The 13,278-nt window shown below is 61.3% G+C and overlaps 2 protein-coding genes across 2 annotated transcripts; both read right to left on the bottom strand.

Moving 5' to 3' along the window:
* Positions 1-1,333: 1,333 nt before the first annotated feature.
* Positions 1,334-5,696, bottom strand: TMEM161A (transmembrane protein 161A). Its single transcript, XM_048288225.1, has 12 exons — positions 5,635-5,696; positions 5,036-5,139; positions 4,885-4,965; positions 4,618-4,715; positions 4,378-4,534; positions 3,997-4,148; positions 3,663-3,723; positions 3,405-3,548; positions 3,183-3,296; positions 2,673-2,847; positions 2,496-2,592; positions 1,334-2,005 (listed from the first exon to the last, which is right to left on the bottom strand). Exons 1-12 carry the CDS (start codon positions 5,635-5,637, stop codon positions 1,749-1,751), a joined length of 1,443 nt encoding a protein of 480 aa, XP_048144182.1. The 5' UTR covers positions 5,638-5,696; the 3' UTR covers positions 1,334-1,748.
* A 1,931-nt stretch (positions 5,697-7,627) lies between these two features.
* On the bottom strand, positions 7,628-12,526 carry LOC125317955. The gene is made up of 4 exons (XM_048288268.1): positions 11,412-12,526; positions 9,110-9,266; positions 8,747-8,839; positions 7,628-8,018 (listed from the first exon to the last, which is right to left on the bottom strand). The coding sequence occupies exons 1-4, from the start codon at positions 12,083-12,085 to the stop codon at positions 7,971-7,973; spliced, it is 972 nt and encodes a 323-aa protein (XP_048144225.1). The 5' UTR covers positions 12,086-12,526; the 3' UTR covers positions 7,628-7,970.
* Between the last annotated feature and the right edge of the window lie 752 nt (positions 12,527-13,278).

Here is a 13,278-nt window from a genome sequence, read left to right as displayed (position 1 = left end):
CCCCGGTTTTGGGGGGATTCCAGCCGCATTCCAGGCCCGGGGTGGGGGTGACAGGGAGGTCACAGCAGGGACAGGTCCCAGAGTCACCTCCCTGCATCCCATGGCTGTTCCCGGTTGTATCCGGAGGGAAATCAAGACCTGGAGGCTCAGACTTGGTTTAAACCTGGCTGGAATCCTGGGGCAGAACTGGTCCCTGTCCCTGTTCCCTGGACCAGGTGAGCCTGCTGGATGAGGGAATTCCCTGGGTTTGGGAATCGCTTTTGCTCCAAAATTCCTTCTGCTCCAAGCAGGAACAGCTCCGGGGGATCTCACTTGGGATGGAAGCGGAGTGGGAAAGGATTCCTTGCTTCCCTCCCTGCCAGGGACGAAGGAAGAGCTCCAGGGACACCCTTGGGTTCTTCCCAAGGTGCCAGATCCCACCAGGATCTGGAGCAACAAAACCTCTCGGTCCCCCTCTCCCAGCCCGCCCCATCCTCGGCAGAAAACCGAACTCCAGAGTAAAAACCATCCCGGAAAACGGGCTGGGAATGGTTCCCTCGCTGCCTGCGGCGGTGTCTGCCGCTGCCGGCTGCTCGATCTGTCATTGTCCCCGCCGGGGAGGGTCACCCGTCTGGGCAGCTCCCCGGGGAGGCTCCGTCTGCGTGTCTGACTCCGGCCTTAGCAACCGGCCCGCCGCCCCCGGCGGCCTCCTCCGGGAGAATCAGATAAATGAGCCATCAAGGCGGCGGGACCGGCTCTTAATGGGATGGCCCCGGCTGCTGGGACGGGTCCCTCCGCATCCCAATCCTGCGGGAATCGCTCCCTCCCGCCGCCTTCCCACCCTTCTCTCGCGGCAGCACCGCTGGACCCGGGCTGAGCTTTGGAGTCCCCCGTCACAAAATGGGAATTTCTCCCCCCCCCTTTTTTTTTTTTTTCCGCAAATGTCCACGGCGAGGATTCCCGGGAAGCAGCAGCAGCAGGAGGAGGAGGCTGGATTAGCCCAGTTAACACCGGGCCCAGGGCTCCTGCCTCCTCCCGGCCCTCGGCGAGAGGGAATTAAGACCATTACAAGGCTATCAAATAGGATCAGAGCCCCTCTCCCTTTCTCCGAGCAGCCCAGACCTGCTAATCCTGTTTCATGCACCCACCACGTGGAACAGCTCGGCTCAGAGGGACGAGGGGCCCCGTCCCCCCCCGCAGCCACCGCCGGTGTCACCAGCCCCGGGGTGACCCCAGGGACAGGCACCAGTGGGGTGAGCTGAGGTCTCCTCCTCCTCCAGGGTGATGCTTAAAGCAGCTGCTCGGGGGGAGGGGGCTTTGGGGACACCGAGTGCAGCTTTTGGGTGACAAGGACTCTGGTGTCACTTCTTTATTGTGAAGCAGCCACCCTCGGGGCTGCTGGGCCTGAGGAGTCACACGGAGCACGGGCGGCGGTGAAGCCCAGGTGCAGAGACCCTACAAAAACCCCCTCAGCCTCAGCTGAGAACACCCCGAAGTCTGTGCTGGCGAGTCCAGGTGCCACTGCCGGATGTCCCCACCGTGTCCCCAGCGCACCAGGAGCTGCTGCCCTCCAGGAAAAAGCAGCACTGGAGTGTCCCCATGAGGGGCTGGAAGGACAAGAGCAGGCACAGCGGTGACAGGCCCGGCCACAAAAACCATCCTGGTGGCACCAATGTCCCCACGAGTGTCCTCAAAGCAGGACAATCAGCTGAGGCAGCAGCGAGGGACCAGCAGCCGGGCTCTGACCAGCACATCCCAGTCCCTCCCAGTCAGGACGCTGCCAGGTACTGGTGGAAGTAGAGGCCGAAGAGGCTGGTGACCACCTGGCAGGCGGCCACCCACCAGGTGAGGAAGGAGAAGAGTCCTCGGAAGAAGGGGGGGGTGAAGATGCAGCCCAGGACCCCCGAGATCTCCTGCACCACCGCGTGCACGTCCTCGCCGGCGTCACCCTCGGGGCGTGGCGGGGCCACCGGCGCTGCCGGGGACGCGGTGGGGGACTCGGGGTACAGCCCCCAGGAGTGGTGACCTGTGGGACAGAGGGGACAGGTCTGGGGGGTCTCTGTGCCCCAGCCCTGCTGGTGGCAGAGTCCCATGGAACAGAATCATGGAACAGAACCATGGAATGTCCTGAGCTGGAGGGGACCCAAAGGGTCATGGAATGCAGCTCCTGGCCCTGCACAGACACCCCAACAATCCCACCCTGTCCCTGAGGGTGTTGTCCCAATGCTCCTGGAGCTCTGGCAGCCTCAGAGCCATGCCCATTCCCCGGGCAGTGCCCAGCACCCTCTGGGGGAAGAACCTTTCCCTGCTCTCCATCCCAAATCCCTGACACAGCTCTAGCTGCTCCCTGGACCCTGTCCCTGCTCCCAGAGATCGGAGCTGCCCCTCGAGAGGAGCTGCAGGCATCTCTGAGTCCGTGACGGGGGGGACAATTTGGGTGCTGGTGGCTTCCCGGTGACCTCCAGGCTCATCCTGCCCTTCCCAAACCCCCCCAAATTGCCGACCCCCTTCCTCACCCAGTGTTTTCAGCAGCAGGACGCAGTGCAGGGTGAGGATGATGGGCCCCAGGTACTGCAGGCTCACCACAGACACGTAGCAGTAGATCCTGGTGATCTGCGGGAATTCCAGGAATGCTCAGCAGGAGCCCCGCGGGATGGGGGGAGCCACGCCCCGATCCCAGCCCCAATCCCGACCTTCTGCTGGATCTCCAGCGCCGGGATGCGCCCGGCTTCCTTCCTCATCCGCTGTACCCAGCGCTCGGCCAGCCCCAGGTAGGCCTGGAGGTGGTGGCGTGTCCCCAGCAGGCGCAGCAGGGACAGCACCACGATGGCCCAGAGCCGGGCAGTGTCGAAGGAGGAGTCGGAAAGGCTGGGACAGAGCAGGGGCTGGGACAGGGCTGGGGGACAGGAACCCCCCCTGCTCCAGAGGGGACACGGGGGACAGGGGGAGTGGGAGGTGTGGGGGTCATTGGGGCGGTTATTAGGGGACATTGGGGGGGCATTGAGTGCCACAGGGGTCACTGAAGGTCATGGAGGGTCACAGGGGTCATTGGGGGGGTCATTACAAGGGGACGTGGGGGGTCATTGGGGGTTATTGTGGGGACATTGTCACAGGGGTTACTGGGGAGGACACAGGGGGTCACTGGGGGTCACTGGGGGATGGGAGACCCCGTGCCCCAGTGTCCCCCCAGATGTCCCACTCACATCTGCACCGTCCGCTTGCCCAGCGGGGCCTGGAGCAGGAAATCCCGGGAGAGGGGTCTGACCCACATCACCACCACCAGCACGGGCGCCACGAACCCCACGTGCAGCAGGACCCTGCGGGGGGACCATCAGAGACCCCACAGCCCCCGCTGCCCCCTTCCCTCCCACCCCAAACCTCCCCCACAGCCGGGGGGTCCCCGCTGTCCCCCAGTGGCACCCAACTGGGTCAGGGGCTTGTCCGCTGCCATCCTGAGGGCGTCCAGGTGGGTCTGGGCCAGGCGCAGCCCCGGGAAGGTCAGGAGGGCTCCCAGGAAGGAGCACAGGGCCACCAGCCCCAGCTTGAAGCCCAGCTTAGCCAGGGGCAGCCTGTGGACACAGAGGAGGGACAGTGGGGGATGGTTCCCACCCCAAACTTCCCAAAAACCTCCCCAAAAAGGGGTTTTTCCCCCCATTTCCCTCCCTGCCCAGTTGCCAACTCACGTCCACTCCCAGCCCCGTGGCTTCAGGATGGTCTCCAGGTTATGGGTGACTCCGGCCAGCCCTGCGGGGAGTGACTGCTGTGAGTGGGGAGTGACCAATGAGGGGAGTGACCTCTGGAAGTGGGGAGTGACCCCTGGGAGTGGGGGGTGACCAATGAGGGGAATGACCCCTGGGAGTGCAGAATGACCCCTGGGAGTGGGGACTGACCCATGAGTGGGCAATGACCCCTGGGAGTGGGGACTGACCCCTGGGAGTAGGGGGTGACCAATGAGTAGGGAGTGACCCCCATGATTGGGTCACCTCCCTGCTCCCTGTCTCCGTCCCTGTCACCCACCAGCCTCGAGGCCGAACTCCAGGTAGTCTTCACGGACCACCAGGGCCACCATGGCGAGGAGGAGGAAGAAGAAGGCGAAGGTGAGGCACACGGAGCGCTCCCCGCCCTCCTCCGAGCGGAAATAATGCCGCATCACCATGAAGAAAACCTTGCTGGGGTTTGGGGGAGGCTGTCAAGGAAATTTGGGACACACCAGGGGACACCCCAACCCCGGTGAGGCCCCTAAACATCTCCACCATGAAGCCACCACCAGCTCCTCTTCGGGGCACCTTCAGAACTTGTCATAAATAATCCATAAAATTCAGTTTTACGCCTCAGCGCGGAAGAAAAATAAGGAGGGGGAGTTCCCTCTTCGGCCTGGCCCCCTGAAAATCAGGATACACGGAGAAGACGATGGTCAGCAGGCACCAGAGCACGCCGAGGTTGGTCTCCCTGGTGGGGCTGACCAGGCAGAAGTAGCCCTCGCTGAAGACGTACACGGCACCGGCGTAGACGGCGAAATCCACGAACCACTGGTACTCCAGGAAATAGCGCAGCACTGGGGGGGCGTGGGGACACGTCACCGCCCTGGGGACACCCCGGGGGGGGCCTGGGTGGCGTCCTGGGGGAACAGGGCATTACCCAGAGCGTCCACGGCGGTGATGGGGCTGGTGTCCAGCTGGAGGTTAATGTCCCGGGGCACGGACAGGGGTTTGTCCTCCATCATCCCATTCATCTTCCTGCGGTGAAAACCAGAGCTGGCTTGTCCCTTGTGTCACCCCGTGGTGGGGTGACACCCCTGGTGCACCCCTCAGCACTCTGGGGTGACTCCCACTGTCCCCAACCTCAAATATTTCCCACTCCCAGCCCCTCCCACCCCCCGGGACCGCGGGGGTGACCCAGGCTGACCTGTCCCTCTTGCTCTTGGGGCGCTGCTTCCCGGCCAGGGCGCAGAGCTCCTCGTCTGAGGGGTGCTTGTAGCGGTACAGGCTGCGGGGAGAGGGGGGTCAGAGGTGCTGGGGGTCCCCGAGCCCTGCTGGGGACAGGGACAGAGCCGTACCTGCCATTGCAGAGCAGCCAGCGGGCGAAGGAGCAGTGCGGGGCCATCTTCTGCATGAGGCTGGCGGCCAGCAGAGTGACCACCACCTGCACCCCCATCACCGCCTGTGTGTGGACATCGCGGGGTCACCCCAGGGCCCGGGGATGGGGGGCATGGGGACTGTCCCCAGCCCTGCCCCTGCTGGGGATCCCCTGGGTGAGGACACCCCGGATGCGAATCCCCCGGGCAGGGACCCTCCGGCCGGGCACAGCCCCGGGCAGTGACCCCCTGGCCATGGTCACCGTGGGACCCCCGGGCAGGGACCCCCAAGGTTGGCACTTCCCGGACAGCAACCTCCCGACCATGCGCACCCCAGAGACGCCCCGGGATGGGACCCCCGGGCAGTGACCCCTCGGCCATGGTCACCACGGGACCCCCGGCCGTGCCGAACTCTGGAACCCTCCGGGCTGGGACCCCCTAGACCCGCACCCCCCGGGCAGCCTGGACATGCACCCCCCGCTCAGAGCCCTCTCCGGGGCCGGCCCCTCGCATCCCCCCGGTCAGAACCCCCCGGTGAGAAGCCCCCGGCCCGGCCCGGCCCGGCCCCGGCCCGCGCCCACCATGCCGGGGGTCAGCGCAAAGGCGGCCGCAGGAAGCCCGCCCGCGGCCACGCCCCCGAGGGCACGCCCCATCCAGACAACCAATCCGCGACCGCTTTCGCTTTGATTGGCAGCTAATTGACCAATGGAGAGCGGGATGCGGGCGGGGGGGCGGGCTCGGCGCGGCGCGCGGTTCCGCGGGCGCGGCCTCCCGGGAGCGGCTGGGCCACGGGTTCGAGTCCCGGCTGCGCCCTGCACGGGATATCGATCTCGATAATATCGATAATAAATCATATCCGCGTGTCTTCCCTCGTCCCCTTCGTGGGATGACCCCGGAGAAACGCCAGGGATCCACCAAAGCAGCTCCAGCACTCCCCCTCCTCAGCTGACCCACACAGACAAACCAGACCCGACTCGAGGAAATTAAGTTAATTTATTACCAATCAAAGCAGAGCAGGAAAATGCGGAATGAAGCGAAATCTTAAAACCAGCTTCCCCCCCCACCCCTCCCTTCTTCCGGAGCTTAACTTCATTCCCAAATTCTCTCCTTCCTTTCCCCCAGTGGCACAAGGGGACAGGGAATGGGGTCAGTCCATGGTGCTGTCCCTGCTGCCCCTTCCTGCTCACGCTCCTGCCCTGCTCCAGGACAGGCTCCTCTCTCCACAGAGCCCAGATTCTGCCACCAAACCGTGTCCCCAGGTGCCACATCACGGATCTTTTCTGTGCCTCCATTGCTGGTGACACCACGGGACCAGCTGCACCCACCCCACCCGCCGCGTCCTTCTCCTCGTGTTTTCCTTGGGGGATAAATGGGATCGTTTCCTGGCTTTATCCTGCTGTTCTGCCCGGCCGAGCCCTGGTTCAGCGCCCACCACGGTGCCACATCCCAGTGCCAGGCCCCAAATCCTGGCTCCAGGCCCCAAATCCCGGTGCCACCACCCACATCCTGGTGCCAGGACCCAAATCCCGGTGCCAGCACCGACATCCCGCCGGGATCTGCGAGCATTCCAGCCGATCCCGGGGTCCCCGCGGGCGCCGCTGGGTGCCCCTGGTCCAGGCGGGCGCGCTGTTCCCGAGGGGTTGCCATGGATATCGATCTCCCTGGCGACGGGATGCGCTTCCCACTAGATGTCGCTTCCGCCCGTGTCCGGAGCATCCCCCGAGGCCTTGAGGTACCCGGCTTTGGGGGGGTGACACCCCAGAACACCTCCCCGCGCACCCCCGGGGCAGCCCCCGGTGTGCCCCCCACACCAGGAGCGAGCAGCCCCTCGGCCAATGGCATGCGACACCAAAAATCCCCCAAATTCCCCCAAAATGACCCAGTCCTGGCTGCCAGAGTCCAGGGAAGCAGCCTGCTCCATCACCTTCTCTGTCTCCATGCCCTGGGCTGCCCAAAATCCCCGCGGCCCCAGTTTTTGCACTAGGGCTGCCCAAAGCGGCACCTCGGCCCCTCTTGGAACGAATGCGGAGCCCCAGGACCCTCTCAGCCCCCACAGCGCCGCTTTCAGCTCGGCCGGGCCACAAAAAAAGAAAAAAAACCCGAGGGAAAGGTGGAAGAAGATGGATGCTCGGAGCACCTCCAGCCCCGCCGGCCTCCCCCGGGGGACACAAAAGCCGCTTTGAGGGCTGATTTTACACCGCTCCCAATTAGCATCAGCAAAGGGAGCGGCCGCCGCGGGACACCGCGGCCAAATTCACGGGGTCCGCATTCCCCACCCCGCTCGCGGCGTTCCCAAATGTCCCCAAAACGGGACATTTCCTCCCAGGTGACTTCGCAACCACCGAGCCGCGGCCCATCCTGGCATAACCCAGCTCATCCTGGGGACACCGCGAGGCGCTCAGGGGACTTCCCACCTCCACCTCCCTTTCGGCGGCCGTTTCTTCTCTCCCCACCGCCCCAAAAACATAAAATAAAAGTTTCCCGTGGCGCACAAAGGCGGCGGCCGGGCATTGTCCCGGGGCTGCATCGCATTACCCGGGGCCGGCGGAGAAATCACTCGTATTTCACGCTCCATTGAGCAGCTGCCTGTATATATTTTCTGTGTTGCACTTTTAGCATGACAAAAGGAGAGGGCCTGTGAACTCCTTGCTCTTCAGACCTCTCCGACTTGTCCCCCGAGCGGAGCCCCCCTCGGTTAGCATAACAAACTGCCACGCTTCCCCTCCGACGTGCTCGCCTTTCCCTCCCGGACCTTTTTAATTTTATTTATTGATTGATTCCTTGATTTATTTATTTATTTTCCCCTTGCTAATTTAATGTAGAGCTCAATATTTGGGCGGCGGCGGCGGCGAGCGTGTGGTGGGAGGGATTGGGAGGTTGGGAATTTCGGGATGTCCTTCCCGAGGTTTGTCCCGGCTCATCGCTGATCCCCGGAAAGGTTTGGTGGGATTTTAGAGCTGTCGCCCTGTGGAGAGGACAGAGCTGGAGTCACCGAACTTTGCTGTGCTCTATCCCCAGCCGCTGCTGGAGCTCTGGGTTTGCCTTGAAATCCGGGTAAAAGACGGAAAAAACCGGGAATTTTGAAGCTGGAATGAGGCTTGCAACCAGCAGGACCAGTTGGAGCTGGAGCAACCTGGCCTTGTCCCCCAGCCCGTCCCACCTGTCTCCATCAGGGTCACCCCAGGGAGTCGGGAAAGAGGGATCAGAGCCAGTTCCCAGGTCCTGGGTGGAAATGAGGAGAGGAAAAGGGAGCGAGGGTGAGGGGGAACATCCCTGTCCCCACAGGGAATTGGACAGGAATTGTCCCCTCTGGGCTGCCGGGACCCCTCACCTCCCTCTGCAGGGAAGGAGAGGGCTGGGAGAGGAGAACCCAGTTTTTTGGGGGGAAGGAAACACCCCCTGGACAGGGAGTTTTGCAGGGATTGGGGGATCCTGCAGGGAAAAGGGACAAAATTCCACTCAAACACCAGGCTGGGACAGGCTGGGAGCTTCCAACACTTTTAATGCACTGGAATTTTTTCCCTTCCCCTCGTCCTCCCGGTGCCTTGGGCTTGGCGGCACCGGCTCCGTGTCCTCGCGGCGTCCTGGGATGTCCCCTCGCTGTCACCTGGCCCAGAGGCTTGGGGGACACTCAGGAGGGACCTTCTGGCTTGGGAGATGCTTTTTTTGGGAGAGGAGGGATCAATCCCTTACCCTGGGGTGGGAATTCCACGGCTCCAGCCCAGCCTTGCCTTTTGTCCGGCCTTTCTCGGTCACCTGGACCCCCACGACGTCCACTCTTGTCACCTGTGAATGGGACAAACTGGTGTGAGCCCAGCGCCAGCCCAGTGAGAACCAGGGATGAGGAGGTGACGGTGTCCCCACCATCCCAAATCCCTTCCCAAATCATTCCCTCTGTCCCCACAGCCCCTGCGGGGCACTTGGGGACATTCCAGCAAAGGGACAGGCGGGAATTTGGCATCAGCGTCCGTTTAAGGGGCTGGTGACACCTTGGGACACCTGGAAGGAGGGCAGGTGACAATTCCACTTCCCACCCCATTCCCAGGAATTCCTCACCACGCACCGTCCTCTGGGTGGGGTCTCTTGGGGACAGGGTGACCTCGGGGACAGGCGGTGGCACCTCTTCCCTCGTGTCCTTGTCACTGCGGGTGGCTCGAGGGGGTCCCAAAGTCCTGGCCAGGGGGTGTGGTCAGCCAAGGGCCTGGGCAGTGTCCTGTGGATGGACGGGGATGGACGGGGATGGATGGGGATGGACGGGGATGGACGGGGATGGACGAGGATGGATGGGGATGGACAGGGAGGGACGGGGATGGACGGGGATGGACGGGGATGGATGGGGATGGACAGGGAGGGACGGGGATGGACAGGGATGGACAGGGAGGGACGGGGATGGACAGGGAGGGACAGGGATGGACGGGGATGGACGGGGATGGATAGGGAGGGATGGGGATGGACAGGGAGGGACGGGGATGGATGGGGATGGACGGGGATGGATGGGGATGAACAGGGAGGGACGGGGATGGACAGGGATGGACAGGGAGGGACGGGGATGGACAGGGATGGACAGGGAGGGACGGGGATGGACAGGGATGGACAGGGAGGGACGGGGATGGACAGGGATGGACGGGGATGGACGGGGATGGATGGGGATGGACAGGGAGGGACGGGGATGGACAGGGATGGACAGGGATGGACAGGGAGGGACGGGGATGGACAGGGAGGGACGGGGATGGACGGGGATGGACGGGGATGGACGGGGATGGACAGGGATGGACGGGGATGGACGGGGATGGACGGGGATGGACGGGGATGGACGGGGATGGACGGGGATGGACGGGGATGGACAGGGAGGGACGGGGATGGACGGGGATGGACGGGGATGGACAGGGAGGGATGGGGATGGACGGGGATGGACGGGGATGGACGGGGATGGACGGGGATGGATGGGGATGGACGGGGATGGACAGGGATGGACGGGGATGGACGGGGATGGACAGGGAGGGATGGGGATGGACGGGGATGGACGGGGATGGACGGGGATGGACGGGGATGGATGGGGATGGACGGGGATGGACAGGGATGGACGGGGATGGACGGGGATGGACGAGGAGGGACGGGGATGGACAGGGAGGGACGGGGATGGACGGGGATGGACGGGGATGGACGGGGATGGACAGGGAGGGATGGGGATGGACGGGGATGGACGGGGATGGACGGGGATGGACGGGGAGGGACGGGGAGGGACGGGGATGGACAGGGATGGACAAGGAGGGACAAGGATGGACACATCCAGTGTCACTTGCTGTCCCCAGGAATGTCCCTGCTCCCAATTCCCATCTCCCGCATTATCCCACGTTATTCCATCCTCTCCTCACACAGCCCTGCACGGCCTGAGCCCAAATTCCCTCTCTAATTAATTGCTTGGGATAATTAATTGGGGTGGCCCTGTGCTCGCCCTGCACGTTCAGCCCCTGGTGTTGTTTATGGGGTGCAGCATCCCAGACATCCCTGGAAATGCCTCTCCCTGCTGGCTCTCCCAGCCCTGATTCCCAGGATCTTTGGAATTCTGGTCCACGTGAAGTTCCCGACCCCCTCCAGCCCCAAGGATGGCCCCAGGGATTCCCAGGAATTCCCTGAATCCACCCACGCAGGGATGGTGGGAGTGTGTCCGATGCTCCAGTGGGAATATTGCTCTTGGAAAAGTTCTTTATCCCGGGATTTTGCCACAGCCTGGCCGGCCTCTCCCTCCAGGATGCTCCAAAGGGGATGGGAATCCTGCCAGAGGTGTTCCCTCTCAATCCCGACTTTTCCCACTTCAATTCCAGGTCAAACCCCATTCCCGGATCTCCCTCGCCCTTTCCTGGCACTGACAGTCCCAAAGGAGCCTCGTCCCAGGGACTCGGATGTCCTGGATCCCCCTTTCCAGAGGCTTTATGGGATCGGGGGGCCCACGGGGGCTGCCCAGAATTCCCGGGGTTTTGGGGTCACGGGGTTCACTCTGTCCCCACGAACCCAAAGGAATCTCCCTGGGCCCCATCCCAACAGGAACGGGAAGAGCCGGATCTGCTTAATCTGGGATCTATTTCAGGGCCATTTTCATGAATAAACCAAGGAATTTCGGGCAGGAAAACCCGGATTTCTCATTTCTGGGAATGCTCCATTTCCCCCTCGTGGAATAACCGAGGCTCGAGGTTTTTTGCGGCAAAACCAACGCAAAAAAACAAAACAAAACAAACAAACAAAAAAACCACAATAACAAAAACCAAAAAAACCAGCGTTTTCCAAGGCACAACGAGAGCCACTGGAATCTTCTCCCTGCTCCCCAAGACACCCCTTGGGAAAAATCATGGATTCAAACCTGGATTTGGGGCTCAACTCCGCACTTCCAGGAGGGAATAATCCCAGGAAATGTGGCTGTAAGGGGGGCAATCGGGGTTCCCGGGAGTCTCCACTCCCTCCCCCCTCGCCAGGCTGGGAACAGCTTGAGTGTCCAGGCGGGAATTCATTTAAATAAATTTCCATAGGGATTAATTTCACCTCTTCCCAGCAGCGTGTGGGAGCTGAGCCTGGATTGGGGGAGATGGGAAAACGAGGAAGGTGGGGGGCTCCATCCTCCCCCCCCCTCCATCCCTCCTTCCCAGCTTCGGGAATGTTTGGAGCCCATCCCGAGCCTCCCAAAATCCCTGCTCCCAAGGTTAGCAATCCAAACCCCACAAAAATTCCCGAACTTTCCAAGCAGTGATCCGACAATCGCCCAAAAAACACCACTAAGGGGAGAAATTTGGGATGGGCGAATTCGGGAATCGACGGGATTTTCCATGATGGAAAACCCATGGATGCGCCCACCTCGCCCAGGTTTTCCCTGTGGATGTTTGACCTGCGCCAAAAATCCACGTTTTGCTTTTCAGCACTCCCTGGGCACAAAAAGAGGGATTTTGGGAAGGATTCTCCATCCCCACGGATCAGCTCTGGCACAGACAGAGGGGGGACACAGCGATGTCCCCGAATTCTGCTCACCCCCAGCCCTGCCATCCCATTTCCAGCAAAACAGGAATATCCAGGCTGGGGAAAAACCCCTCTTGGAGCAGCCCCACGATCCCACGACTCGGAAATCCCAGGAATTGCCGAGGCCACGAGGTCTTCCAGCTTTTCCAGCCCTCCCCAGGCCCCCCTTGGAACGGAGGAAAAATTATAATCCCCCCTATTAAACGGCACAAGAGCATTGAAATGACGGATTCAGGGTTTTTTTCCCCCATTCTGTTCGGGATTTGGGATTCAAAGAGTGAGCTGGGATTCAAATTCCCGGGGTAAAAAAATCCGGGATAGGGAACACTTGGAAACAAGCGGAGCAACAGATTTTTTATGGCAAAGTCGGGAGATTTGAGGGCTCCTTCAGGGCTGCGAGGATTCGCTTCTACTGCAGAAAAAAAAAAAAAAGAAAAAAAAAAAAAAAAAAAAAGAAGGAATTTCCTTTATTTTCCTGGAGAGATGGAGATGGGAAAACCCAGCACCACCCACACACACACAAAAAAAAACAAAACCAAAACAAAACAAAAAACGAAGCCGATTTGGGGTGGAAAACGGGAAATTGGGGTGGAAAAATGGGGATTCGGGGTGGTTTCTGCCGGGAATGTCTCCGTGGAGGGGCTGTCCCTGATCCTGCCACGGCTCCCGTGTGGAATTTTATCCACTGAGGACGAGAAAAAGAGAATTGAACCCAATTCTCGGACAACGCCAAGCGGGGCGCAGAAATTCTGGGATTTCAAAATCTATTTGTTTTTTGAACTAAAAAAATATCCTTTCCGTTGGGATTTTCTGCGGGAATCCTGATTTTTGAGCATTCAGGCGCATTCCCAGCCCCCAGCGCTGTCCCAGTGCCCTGCGCCTCCTTTCCTGGTGTCTGTTAAACCTTGGAAAAGTGGGGAAAAACAGGAAAAGCGGCTCATTTGCATAAATTTGGAGCCCTTTAAAACCTTTGGAGCTCCCGAGCTGGGCTTGCAGGGATGGGGAGGAGCATTTTTTGGTGGGGATATCCCAAAAAATCATCTCCTCTTTTCCAGGAGAAGCTCTGCCGGCTGCTCACCTGTTCCCAGGTCAAGCCGGGCTGCGAGGCTCAGGATGGCCTCAAAACATTCCCCAAAAAACCCCAAAACCGGAGCTGAATTCTCCTGGAAGATTCTCCCGGAGGTTCCCGGCTCTTTGCCATGGAAACCGAGCGTTGCCAA

The sequence above is a fragment of the Corvus hawaiiensis genome, chromosome 28 (genome assembly GCF_020740725.1).
Source record: "Corvus hawaiiensis isolate bCorHaw1 chromosome 28, bCorHaw1.pri.cur, whole genome shotgun sequence".
In the NCBI taxonomy this organism is placed as follows: Eukaryota; Metazoa; Chordata; class Aves; order Passeriformes; family Corvidae; genus Corvus; species Corvus hawaiiensis.
Note: the sequence above shows the minus strand (reverse complement) of the source record. Positions and strands in the feature narration are given on the sequence as shown.